This window comes from Orbicella faveolata, unplaced genomic scaffold, assembly GCF_042242905.1.
Source record: "Orbicella faveolata isolate gen_17 unplaced genomic scaffold, um_ofav_v1 contig_35, whole genome shotgun sequence".
Lineage (NCBI taxonomy): Eukaryota > Metazoa > Cnidaria > Anthozoa > Scleractinia > Merulinidae > Orbicella > Orbicella faveolata.
Genome location: NW_028301564.1, coordinates 8,997,501 through 9,011,218, shown reverse-complemented (window position 1 = coordinate 9,011,218; position 13,718 = coordinate 8,997,501). Strand labels below are relative to the sequence as shown.

The following is a 13,718-nucleotide window of genomic DNA, read 5'->3' as shown; positions in this document are numbered from 1 at the left end:
CTTTCGTCTTTGTAAGTCAGCTTTGCCCTCTTATCTTCGGTCGATTTGGCTGCCCTGAATTAAAGAAACGATAACAACCACACATATTGGAAGGGGATACCCATATCACTATAGGAGGGATGGTCAAGAAAAGAGTGACAAATAAGTCTAAGACAAAGTTTATTTCAGACAGGCAACCGTACACAGAGGTCAGTCACAGCTTGGGACCTGCGTATTGCGTGACGGCCGTATCTCAGTGTGTTCGCTCGCATATTGATTTTATTCAATCGCCGAACTATCCGAGGTTTAGAATGCGGCTTTCTTGTTTAGCTTTGTTTAAAATGACGTGCATTTCAAGGGTTATCGATAGGCACCAAGCGCATGTTCATACAAGGAACTTTGGCGCGTGAACGTGTTTTCTATGTCGTTATAACTGCGGACTCGGATCAGACAGTCTGTCATAAATTGCGACTATTTTCAGCAGCTTTATGTGTCTATATCAAGATCAAGATTAAGATAGTTTTAATTTATTGAGACAAAGCTTCGTAAGAAGATAAATGGTTTTTCAGCAGAATTATGGGTGATTTCACTTGCCCCAGTCTGTGGTGTAACGCTTTCAGTGTTTTGGGTATCCCTACTGGGGATAGTCAAAACACTAGGGATATGGGTACGGGGGTACCCAACACACGGGGATACCCAACTCACTGTGACACCGCATCCCGGATTTCACAGTTTTTATAAAGAGATCTGGGAACCAGATTATGCTTCCGTTTTGAGCAGAATGACGTCATTTGGATAAAATATTCGTAGCATCAGGTACCCGGATGAAACCGGTAACGTCAGCAAATGTCGCAACAATATGGCGGACGAGAGGGACGATATTCGTGAAACCGATTTAAACGATGATATGATTTCTGGGGCAATTGGCACTAACGCAACCACAAGTATCGATTTTAAGGAAGATGATCCACAACATTTTCCGGGTATGGATGAAATGTTAAAAGTAGCAACTGATTTACAGGGTACTACTGGACAGTCGGTTCAACTCACGCCTCTAAGCGAGTCGCCAAGATTAGAAATAGAAAATTCTGGTGAGGAAATATGACTGTTACAATTCTTATGACGTTTATAGATTTCTTGAAATAGCAAGGCAGGTGAAAACTCATTGTTAATCTGGGTCTTTTCATTTGCTTCCGCACCCATGTAGTAATATTCTCAATCTTCTTCTGTTGAAGATAAGCTTACATGTACCATAAGCTTCCCAACAGTAACGACCGTCGTTTATATAACCCTTACATTTAAGCTTATTTATTTATTTATTTATTTATTCATTTATTTATTTATTTATTTATTGCAATTTAGCAACTTATTAGCAACTTGCATAGTTTTGGAGGGTTATGGCTTTCTTCCTTCAAGTAGCTGAAACGTTCATTAGACAAGAGTTCACTTTAATTAATGCACATAATTCTGTTCCTCCCTTTCGTTGATGTAAGAGAGATAGCATGCAAAAGTAAGTTCTCTTACAAAGATCCTTCCCTGTTGCTACATGTCAGTATAGATGAGGTCCTATAAGGGGTTTCTGGGATCTGGCATATTTGTATGTGTAATCAAATGATGACAAGTGAAATAATAATTTCACTTACATTTTGTCAAATTCTTATATTTTAATTTATTAGAATTATTAGAATTTTTGACAAACTTAAGTGGAATTAATGCCTAATTTCATGAGTATACCTTTTGATTACCTTTTAATATCTTGGGTGACAAATTACAGTTACATTCATGGGCTTTTGACTTATTTGTTGTATCAAGAAATTTAACGACAACCGTTGCCATGGCAATTTTGTAATTTCCCAGGTGAAATTATAAATTAATGCTGAATTCCATGCCAGACTTAAGGAGTAGCTTGTCACCTTTGATATTAAGGGAAATACGGAGAACTTGGTCATATGCTGTTGTTTGCAGAGGATGACAAAAATATACAAAGATTTATAATGCAGGTGAACAGCCATTGTGCTACTTAAAGCTAACAGCTATTGTGCTGTTTAATTATTAAACCTCTTGTTCGGTGACAGTCTTGTTGGCTTTGTCGTTGTGGTTTGCTAAAGCTTCCTTGTGATAAGGGAAGTACAGAGACCTTTTTCTGGGTTTAAAATTTGGAATGCAGGGACTTTTTTGGGTCAGAAAGTTTGCAGCAGTTTTATTGCTGCCCAGATTACAATGCAGCCATTTTAGTCCTGTCCCACTGAGATGGATCGATGTCAGGTGTGAATGAGTGAATCAACAAAATACTATATTTGAGTGTCAAAGGGTATTTAGCTTTAAAAAACTAGTTGGGGACACTATTTACACTTTAGAATATATCTTAGCTACATAACATTAAATTAAAATTGAAATTATTTGCCTGCAGTATCAAGTGTAACATTGTCCCACATGACCATATGGTCTATTTTTTTGCGATGCGATAAAAGTAATAGCCTAAAAATCATGTTGTATTTCACTAATATAGTATTTGTCAAATTGATCCTTGAAGCTCTTAGTGTACACCTTGATGCAAAATAAGTCTTCCTTTCAATTTCCACCCCGAAAAAGAAATTGAAAACTTATGTAGGTGGTCAACCATGTCTTAGATAGGAGGGGGTCACAATTTTTTGCCTTCAATCACAGGCATCCCAAATTCATGATTGGAGAAATCAATCGAATATATCTCAGGGTATGATGGAAAGGCTGTCTGATAGCCTGGGACTAGTGAAACGATCGGTCGGGCTAGCACTGTCTTATCACAGGTTGCCCGACAGGCAAGCATGACGTGGACATGAGTGAAACACTGTTGCTTGTTTTTTTTTGTTTTCTTTTTTCCTAATGGCAAACTTCACACACTGTGTTTAACAGACAGTTCGTGAGAGAAAGTGAAACAATGGAAATGTTTTTTCTAAGATAGAGTAAAATGTAAAATTTAAGCGACCGAAGTGAATTTTTTCCTGATCGCATGTCCCAACAGCGCGGTGGCAGTGCAAGACAAAAACTTGCTATAACAAGGTTATCATGTATTTTAATCGTTACCGTGCAGTTAATAGTTTGCTCAAGTAAGCATATGTCTTAAAGCATATGTAACCGTGAATAGCAAGGAGCGCTGGAGTGGTAGCCAAGATTTCATTCGGTTATTTAAGGTTACTTCAAACCTTCGCAGGGCTACATTGATCAATTTTTTTTTTGGTCAAGAAAATTAAAGTCCGCGAAGCTCAAGTTTGCATACTGTGAATGCTAGGGGTTCTGTTATTTCATTGGCTCGCGGCTTTTCATGTTGACACATTCCTCTGTGAAGGCATGATATGTTTATGAATCTTAAGAAGGCAAAAACTCGCACTCGTTTTTCGAGAGAATCCCTTCTCTTCAAATGAATTAATAGGGTATGCAGATTTGACGGTTTTCCATGAAATTTGGTCAGAACATTCACTGATAGATATGGAACAAAAGTGTGTTGGTGAATTCCTTTATTTTATATACTTTCCTTGTGGCAGCCTTTAACGCAACATTTTATGTGAAATTTGCGATAGTCAAACTTGACAGATCTATAAAAAGATAACCAATAGAAATAAAAGAAAATGCTGACACGTTTTTGGAGATTGAGGCTTTGTGATTAACACTGCACAGTTATTTTGCATGAACGATCGCATTTGATACCTGATTAATTTGCTGGAACGTCAGTCAGTCATTTTGGAGTTGACGGCCTCTGCCGACTTTGAAAAACAAAATCCAAAACAAAACATAATTTTATTGAATTCTACATTTTATAACCTTTCTGTTGATATATAGTTTGTGGGGGTTTCCTTGAAAACAGCGCGCATACAAATTTTTTTCTGGAGAACACCCGCGAAGGTTTGAAGTAACCTTAAGGTCAGCACACACGAGGGGACTAGTCCCTGCAACTAGTTCCCTGAAGAGTTTACACGAAGGGACTGGTCGCAGGGACTTGTCCCATGAACAGTTCACATGAAGCTTTTTGAGGAACAAGTTGCAGGGACTTGTCCCAAAAATTCAAACCAGTTTGAATTTGTGGGACTAAATTTGGTCCCTTCGACTAGATTTTGTGGCAAAAATGGCTAGTTCACATGATGGGACTTGTCCCTGTGACTTGTTGCAGGGACTAGTCACAGGGACAAGTCCCCTTGTGTGTGCCAACCTTAAATTATAGTACGACTGAACAAATTGTGTTTCATGTACATGAAACATGCGACAAGTTAAGAACATTAAAGCATAAAATGAATTTACTATCGTTTACAAACTACAAAATAGGGCAAAGCGTATGACTTAAATTATTGATGTATTCCTTTCCAGAAAGAAAAATTTAAGTGATATTTGGCAAACAACTGTTTTAAAAAACAGGTTGCGTGACAGCTTTACTTTCCGGCTTTAACTATTTGCGTAAAGTAATTCAATATGTTGTTTTGACTATGCATAAATAAAAACTTCGGCTGGATTTTTTAAAAGAGCTTAAATTTCCAGTACTTTCTTAGATTCTCATATGAAAACTTCTTTGAATGAAGAAAAAGTCAGCTGCTATGGCATCTGGGAGTGAAGCGCTTCTAAGTCAGGTGTTAGTTCAAACTCATTGTCAACATGACATGAATTTACGTCTAGAACTTTCCACAGTCATTTTTTTGAAAATTAAATCTCAGAACCTTAATCTTTCATTACCTAGCAACTTTAAGGGCCCATTAACCGATTCATGCCCGCGCTTGCATGCATTGCTAAGGAGGTGAAATTTCACTTCCGGTTACTTACGTCAGCCTGAGTGTGGAAAATAAAAATAGCTCAAAAACTTGCAAATTCGCCTACATTTAAGATGTTTTTCTTTGTTTTTCACACCATGCAAAGTTAAAAAAGTACAAGCAAAGGCAAAATAAGAGAAAGACAGAAAAACAAGAGCAATACAAAGAGAAAAAACTCCATGTGGCTTTGTTTGATCTTACCGAAGTGCACTGGTGGTGTAAATTGTGCACGTGCTGATAACTTCCCATATACATCAGGCGCACTTCCGGTTTCTTTAAATGCTAAAGGAAATGCGGTTTTACTTTAAATCCAGCCTTTTGCGACAAATTTCGATTAAGGCCGACTTTGGGAACATAGCCATGCATTCCTCTTTCGAAATCATGCTTTTTTCAGAGAATTGCGAATTTTTCAATATTTTGAAATTCTCTCAAGATCCGACCTTTTAGAAATGAAGCAAAATCTATGCATAGCATAATGAGGATTTAAATTAAAATATGAAATCAATGAAAACAATCCTGATAAAGTAATTTGCCTAGGAGCCTTTGCATTTTTTCAGTATTAGTCACATGATCATGGGCGTGGCCTGATGACGTCATCACTAGTGTTACTGATGATGAAAAAGTTATAGCTCTGAACCAACTAAAAATGATGAGGCTATATGAGAATAAAGTTTCCTTAGCAATGGCTCAAAAAGATCAGTTAATGGGCCCTTAATCCTGCCTGACCTAGTAACTATCTCCATAAATAACATAAGATAAAATAGTGTAAGTCGTGTGACCAAATCAAGGTTTACAGTTATTGTTTGTCAAAAAATATGCTGCCTTGTGTCTTGGTCTACAATTTAAGCATGAATAGCTACAGCTAAATTTTATTACAGTAACTAGGAGATTAAAATGAATGACTTAAGTCTTGTTATTTATGGATAGGAAATTTCCAAGAGGTAGGGGGACCCAATTAAAAAAGTCATGGGTATTCCAGGGGATGGGGGGAGTACCGTGAAACCCCCTGGAATGGAAAATCCTGGGGGGTTGGGGTCAAACTTGAAATGAACCCTCCGTGGGAGGTATGGATATTTTCATGACCACACATTAAGTGTTCTAAATGTTTTATTGTATAAGGGTTATTCAAAAGAGAAATCGAAGAGAATTAGTTCATCTAAGGTCCCTATTATTAATTAACATTATTTTTGCATGAAATAGCTCTGAACCAACCAAAAATGATGAGGCTATATGAGAATAAAGTTTCCTTAGCAACGGCTCGAAAAGATCAGTTAATGGGCCCTTAATCCTGTCTAACCTAGTAAATATCTCCATCCATCAATCCATCCATTTATCCATCCCATCCATCCATCCCATCCCATCCATTCAATCCATCCCATCCATCCCATCCATCTCATCCATCCCATCCATCCCATCCATTCATCCATCCCATCCATCCATCCCATCCCATCCATTCAATCCATCCCATCCATCCCATCCATCTCATCCATCCCATCCATCTCATCCATCCCATCCATCCCATCCATCCATCCCATCCATCCATCCATCCCACCATCCCATCCATCCATTCCGTCCATCCCATCCATCCATCCCACCATCCCATCCATCTCATCCATCCCATCCATCCATCTCATCCATCCATCCCACCATCCCATCCATCCCATCCATCCATTCCATCCATTCCATCCCATCCATTTCATCCATCCCATCCATCCCATCCATCCCATCATCCCATCCATCCATCCCATCCATTCCATCCATCCCATCCATCCATCCATCAGGGGACACCAATTTTCCCACCCCCCCCCCCAAAAAAAAAAAACTCTTCAGGGGCAAATGACATCATGTCCATGCTCGTCGCATCTGCATGTGTTTATCTGCTGTTACTGGCAAGTTGCATATCTGAAGTTTGAAGTTAGAGTTATGGTGTTATGTGACCTTGTAGCTAAGATTTATCGATGTGTTCACCAAATGTGTATGACTTTTGGGTCAAACACAAAGGTGCAGTTCGGCTGCCTGTTGTCTACTGTCTTGTCTTCGATCAAAAACCAACACTGTTTTGTGCAGAATAAATTGATGGAGGAAATGTGTAATTTCACTTTGCTGGCTTTGATTTCTGTGCACAAAATATATTACTCTAACTTACTGAGTTGTGTAGCTTGGCAGATGGCCATGATTCATGGTTATAGAACCGTCTTACCAAGTTGTCTAGCTCGTTATAGTGGGTTAAATGAATGGAAACAGAAGCCACACATTTAACCAGAGAATGTTGGTATGTAAACAAACACCTAGAAAGAATGTTCAGCTAGTTAAACGGCTTAGTGAAAAACAGTTTATTTATTTTACATGAATGTAAATTTATGATTACGTTGTTCTGGTCCCCTTTAGTCTCAGGTCATTGAAAGTAAATTAAAAATAACAAACAAAACTTGGCATAGACACAGAGCCTGAATTATGAAATTGTACAAACCAAACCAAATTTCTCTTTAGGCAGACAAGAAGATTTTCATGAACGCAAATTGTATGGGAGCTTTAAAATTGCTCACAGGCCAGAGTTTAAGCTTGTTCTTTTGTTTACGTTTTGAATTCATGCTGAGTTTACATCAAAACATGAGATTTTAAAGGCCTATTTTTGCGAGTCTACGGAAACTGGCGCTGTCACGCAACGTTTTGAACAACAAATCGGCCATTGTAGTCTATACAGGGGACCTCTTCACTTGCATGGACTTTGACACTATGATATATCTGTCTGTGTAAAACCTCGGTTGCAATGAAAAATGTTGATTTTAGCAATAGACAGAGGCTGAAAGTCAGCTAGTTAAATCATTTAAAGGGGCTAGGTCAGCCAATTTTAGGCAATTTCAGCACTGATCAAATGTTCATAGAATTAACTAAAATATCACAAAACGGCTCAAAACTATAGAAGAACTCAAACAAAACACAGGAAAGCCAAGAAGGGACATGGATGGACAAAACTGGGGAGAATTAAAATGGATTGCATTTGGGTAAATTTGAAAAACGTCGGCCCACCTTTTTTCAAATTTATATCAGTTTATATCAAAATGTCATTTACACAGCTGGAAAGTCATTCTCAGTTGTTATGTGGCTGTGATTTTGCAAATGAAAGACTCTTGCTCTGCCAATTTGACGCTTAGAGCTCATAATTAACAAAATTAAGCAAAATTACCTAAAATAGCGCGACCTAGCCCCTTTAAGGTATATATATGAAAGTGACGGTATTGAATGCACTCGAGATCTTTGATTACTACTAGTTAATAAAATAATTTCGGGCTAGCTCCTCAGAGGTTTGGGCTAGTAAGATGAAATTACAGCTTGCCCAAAGGGCAAGCAGAGTGTTTGAATTTCATCTCACCCTGATATATATGTTATTGGCCAGCTGGGAGGTCTGTATAGTGAAAAACTGTGACTGAGGTCTTGAAAATGCTGCTCGAGGCCTCTGGCCTCGGGCAGCATTTTCAAGCCCAAGGACACAGTTTTTCACTATACGGACCGACCCTAAGCCAGCCAATACCATGTTTATTATTTTCCTGCAGTAAATTGGCTTACAAATGGCTTTGTTTACACAACTTTGTCATTGAACTGGCTTACGTGCTGTCTGCAAACCATTCGTAAAAAATCTTTGCATCGAGCAAGTAACTCAGATACTAGTGTACATAAAGAACTACTTTATGTTAGTTGCATTTAGTTCACCAGTTAAGTTCTCCAAAAGTGTTTTCTCTGTGTGAAATTTTGTGCAAAGTTTGAAGTTCTACTACAAAAACAATCTCAGTCAGTCATTACCAGACTTTTCTACCGTAAATTGGATAGCAGAAAGCAAGGAAATGCATTACCGGTAAGTGTAGTCCACAGAAATTCTCAAAAATACGGCAACAATCAGAGAGGTAAACTCAACTGAAAGTTACTCATTTTTTACTTAAAATTGTACAGAGAGAGCCACACAGGATTACATGCCATTACAGTGCTGAGCTACAAAGAGCCAAACAAATTCTCACAACTTCAAAACACTCTATTCAATGTACTTACAGTGACTTTTTTTACTATTTAAAGGTGAATAGAGATAAACTTGTGTTGATTAATAGTCAATAGAAGTGTAAACAGGGCAAAAGATTGACAATTACTGACACTGCAAAAATAATGCATGATTTTTTTTGTCCACATTTTAGTAGATTGGTCATTTAAGTTTGCCAACAAACTGAGCTGTCGCAGAGATGCAATATGTTGTTGTTTGGTTTGTTTTTACTTTTTTACAGCAACTTTTGTTCTTGTATGATTTTGTGAACCTTCACATGATTTGATCAATATAGATACTGTTACTGTATACGTTTTACCTCATGCTTGTCATTGTTTATGGAAATACTGTATTTCAGAGTTATCAATCGTTCACGAGAGTACTGTTTGACCCTTTCAAAGTCTTTTCATACTGACAGATATTAATGACCCTTTTGAGACAAATTCTGAGGAAACCTGTTTTCAGCAGACACCCCGTATTAAGCGGACACTAGCATGGGTCCTGAGGGTGTCCACCTAATACAGGTTTGACTGTACATCAAATTTGGTTTGGATGGTGACTGCACAGTAGGTTTTGAAGAATGTGGTTGAAATATGAGATTACTCACTGATGTGTAACTTATTACAGGACCTTCTTCATCACCTGTGTCATGGCACCCACCTGAAGGGACATATCAAAATGGTCACCCCACTGCTCAAGCCATTGTTCGACCAGGAAGTGCTCAGAAAATAGATCACTTAAAAAAATGGAGTATTTCAACATACAAGTATACTAGGCAATATCTTTCTGAAAAGTTTGGTAAAGGTACAAGGACTGTGGATACTGAACTTGAAGCACAAATTGTTTTGCTGAAAGAAACACAAGTTAAGTATATTAATGTCCTAAAGCTTGCAAAGCAGATGACACATCATTTTCATAGCATGGTTCAAAGTCAAAGAGGTCTTGCCGATGCCTTTGCAGATTTGGGGATGAAATCACCAGAACTACAAGATGAATTCAACTATAATGCTGAGTCTCAAAGATCACTGGTCAAAAATGGGGAGGTTCTGCTTGGAGCCCTTAATTTCTTTACATCCAACCTGACCACCTTGGTGCACAAGACTATGGAAGATTCTATCATGACAGTGAAAGCATATGAATCTGCCAGAATAGAGTATGATGCCTACAGAACAGACCTAGAGTCTACCCAAACTGGACCAAGAACCGCAACAACAGCTGTTAAAGCTGAAGAGGCTAAACAACAGTTTGATGTCCAGAAAGAGAAATTTGACCGGATACGTGGTGACCTAGCGATCAAACTCAGGTTTTTAGAGGAAAACAAGGTACAGAATAATTATTTATCATCATCATTTGGGTAATATGTTCAAGTTAAGACTTACTATAATAATGAAATTATGTGTAAAATTTGCATTTCCTGGGGCATCATCATCGTTAAAGAAATGAGATATCAACAGATATCTGGAATTAATAGCAAAACAGCTGTTTAACCACTGTTATTGGAAAAATAATGGCCTGACTTCTGTAGGTAGGGGTGTTTACTATTACTCTGTGGGTGTCTTGGAAATAAAACCTCTTACCTGAAGGAAGTAATAGTGGCCTCTTTAACCATAATTTTGCTTTTTGTTTAACAGGTGAAAGTGATGCATAAGCAGTTGTTACTCTTCCAAAATGCAATTAGTGCTTACTTTGCTGGCAACAAGCAGGCTTTGGAAAACTGTATAAAAGAATTCCATGTTAAAATCACAAGCAATGAAGGCAAACAGGCATCATTCCTGGAACACTGATTTAGTTGTGGGCAGGCATGTTACTTTGGGGCATATAGGATATAGAATATGAACGACAAAGTATATGAAACTGCTTTTTGATTAGCATGTACCTGACAATAAGTAATTTCTAAGACACGTGTTGAGAGAATTTTACCAATATTATGAGGACATAATTTATTCCTTATTCATGCCAACTACTGTAAACATGCTTAAGGTAAAGTTAGTGTTACAGGTTACAAAAAGGCTTCGTTTTATCCAATATTAAAATCAGTTTCCACTAATCTCAATGTAGTTTGTGGGAACTTAAGAAGAGTAAACCTTACTAAGGCACATTGTGGACAAACCATTTGCTGACAATTTATTGTGAACAGGGTGTTGTAGAGTCATTATAGTTGCTTATGTCAGTATAGGTTTAAATGTGTTTGTGAGGACTTGTAAGAGAAGTGCAGAACAGTGTCTGTCTAGCCATACCATAAGCCTTCTCTGGAATATCAGACTGCAAGCCCACAAATAAAATAGTTTGCACGCTAGCACTCTGAATCCAAACTTGGCAAAACTCCCGAAAGTATTGGGATTCTTCTACGGAAAACAAACTGCAAGGGAATAATTGAAAAAATTATTTCAATGTAAATCAGTCAATATAAGGGTTAAAGTTGTCCGTGTGAGATGTAGGAGTAGTAAATTCACGGAATATCGATGTGAGTTTCCTAATAACAAAAAAAGCTCTGCAAATGAAACATTTTGGGCGTAGAAGAGTTTTTCAATTGTACACTTGAAAATCAAACCTTAGGTTTTGGGCGCTTATACTTAATATACTACTCGTCCTTTGTTTTCCAAAGAATGATCTACAGGTTTTCTGTACATGAGTGATAAATAGCTTTGCTAAAGTGAACCGTGGTCGCGGAAAGGTTAATCATAAGAGGAAAACACATAGCAGATTCAGACATCTGAAATAGACATGGCTTAAATATAAAACAAACACAGTCAGTCTAAAGTATCGATTTTGGTTTTTGAGGTAACGCCAGTAATGGGTTCTTTAGCGTGTTTCACTGAAAGGCACCAACATGCAAGACAATTTTTTTTAGTTTTACCATTTAATAACTTTTGCGTTGATTCCCAGAATGAATAAAGAAGCGGGTTCAGAAATTTCAGATCAAGAGGGCTTTCTAATTCTAATTTAACGCTATATTCCAGATTCAGTTTTGAGATTGTTTTGACAGTGTGATAATGTGTGACATTGCGAGAACTTCGTTTGGTCAATGGCCTTGCGTGTCTCGTATGTTGCTTGACGCCTCGCATTGCTCGCACATCTTGCTCGCTGCCGAGTCTATCTTTTCGTCGAGGGTCGAGGGTCGAGGGTCGTATGTCGAGGGTCGAGGGTCGAGGGTAAATGTTTTTTTTAGGGAGGGGGGGGGATGTTTTTTATTCTTTGCTGTAGGTTCGATTTCCGCCGCTCAGTCGAGTCCGATCTACATGTTCCTCCCCGACTTGGTTAAATGTTCGCTAACATGATCGCACTTCATATCACAAACGTCTTTGTTACAGCGAGAAAGATAATTTATGTAGTCTTCTCGATTCAGATATCTGTTTGGGTCCCATGTCTAGGCTTTAATAATATATCACAGACCTGATTATTTATCCATAACCTTCTACAACATTCAAAGTACGGTTTTCATGTGACTTCATCATACTGGATGCTTTGGCAGATTTACTAATGCCATCAACTTTTGAATAGCTGTCCGCGTAGAAACAAATCCAAACATTCAGTTTTGCAGTTGTAATTTCTTCAACAAAAAGATAACACACAGGGATAACAGAATGTGGTTCGCGTTAATATTTGTGAGACCCTGTTAGGGGTAAATTCCGACAAGCGACATGGCGTTGAAACGGCGACATGAGAGCTATGAATTGGCGACGAACGACAGACTACTCCAGCGAAATAGAGAAAGCGACACCAGTGGCAAGATAGACCGACAGCGAATTTCGGAACTGAGAAAGTGATTGTTTTAAATGTCTGAGTCGAAGTGAAGACGCATTTCCAGAGTTTCAAATGTAAATGTGTTTTCCTTTCTCACGCGCGATGTCGGCGGTTCGTGAAACCCAGGCTTTCTTATATATGCTAAAACGTCATTGCTGAGTCCGTCACTCTCAGCTGAGTGAGCAGTGCCCTAAAACGCCTAAAAACACGCTTAAGGAAAAAGGAAAGAGATCGTCGACCGTCTGCTTCACATTTTTATTAGTGGGTCACCAGTAAAAGAATATGAAGCTGTATTATCAACAAATTATGGAAGGAAAAAAGAGACGGGGGAAAGCTGCCAAGGTTTTCTCGTCTTTAGCAGAAGATAAGGGTTACGCCAAATTCAAAGGAAGATTATAGATAGGAGAGATTATCTGATTGAGGCAGTTGAGATTTTGAGTTAAAGAACGGTTGTTTAACATGAACATGGTAAAAATAGTCATAGGTTCGATTGTACTTTAGGTCCAAATACTGACTGGAAAATGGCTGAAAATAGCAATTCCAATCGTCTAAATTTCAAAATTTCCCGGGGGGAGTATGCCCCCACATCCCCCAGGAGGTTAGCAACTCCAGCGCTCGAAAGCATGCCCAAGCCCTTACAAAGCATGCCCCCAGTATGCCCCCCAGCATGCCCCCAGCCCCTTAGAAAATTTTGAAAAATTGAAGTAGCTAAGAAGTCTTTTCCTTCATGCTCAGTCGAAATGTGATGCTTTAAGGCTGGTTTTCTCTAGCGACGGAGTCGGAGTCGGAGTCGTAGTCGGAGTCGTAACAGAACTTACGACCTAGTGAAAATCGAAAATTAGAGTCGCAGTGTTTCAGCCAGAAAATTTTACTTGAGGGCCAAATTGGCCCCTGGAGATCTTTTTTAGGGGCCAATTTTTTAAGAAAGGGGCCAATAAATTGAAAGCTACAGAAGGAAAAAATGCATCAGGGTACCAAGAAAAATAAAGCAGCTTATTAGGATCTACGATAAAATTTAATCGTAAGTGCTTTTTGAAGTGTTTCTACTCTATAAAGTTTCTTTCACCAGTATGAAGGATCCGTGCATTACGAGAGAACAATCCTTAGGCGTACATGACGTCAATGATCAAAGGTTTGCAATGCATTATAGGGCGTTTCTTAACACGGTTAGCCATTTGGAAGTTTTCCGATGT

The 13,718-nt window shown here is 38.4% G+C and overlaps 1 protein-coding gene across 2 annotated transcripts; it reads left to right on the top strand.

Annotated features, from left to right (window-relative positions):
* Nucleotides 1-794: 794 nt before the first annotated feature.
* Nucleotides 795-11,698, top strand: LOC110050075 (arfaptin-2-like). Of its 2 annotated transcripts, none has more exons than XM_020755944.2 (3): nt 795-962; nt 9,409-10,103; nt 10,413-11,698. In XM_020755944.2, the coding sequence occupies exons 1-3, from the start codon at nt 839-841 to the stop codon at nt 10,563-10,565; spliced, it is 972 nt and encodes a 323-aa protein (XP_020611603.1). In that variant the 5' UTR covers nt 795-838; the 3' UTR covers nt 10,566-11,698. The 2 variants fall into 2 exon arrangements, with proteins under 2 accessions (XP_020611603.1, XP_089129254.1); XM_089273128.1 differs by having other exon boundaries at nt 795-1,070.
* Nucleotides 11,699-13,718: the final 2,020 nt, after the last annotated feature.

Bases quoted from the DNA above. Each gene is read 5' to 3' on its own strand.
- LOC110050075 (XM_089273128.1), top strand. From the start codon at position 839: ATGGCGGACGAGAGGGACGATATTCGTGAAACCGATTTAAACGATGAT. The intron at 1,071-9,408 runs GTGAGGAAATAT...AACTTATTACAG, and splicing joins ATTAGAAATAGAAAATTCTG to GACCTTCTTCATCACCTGTG. The intron at 10,104-10,412 runs GTACAGAATAAT...TTTGTTTAACAG, and splicing joins GGTTTTTAGAGGAAAACAAG to GTGAAAGTGATGCATAAGCA.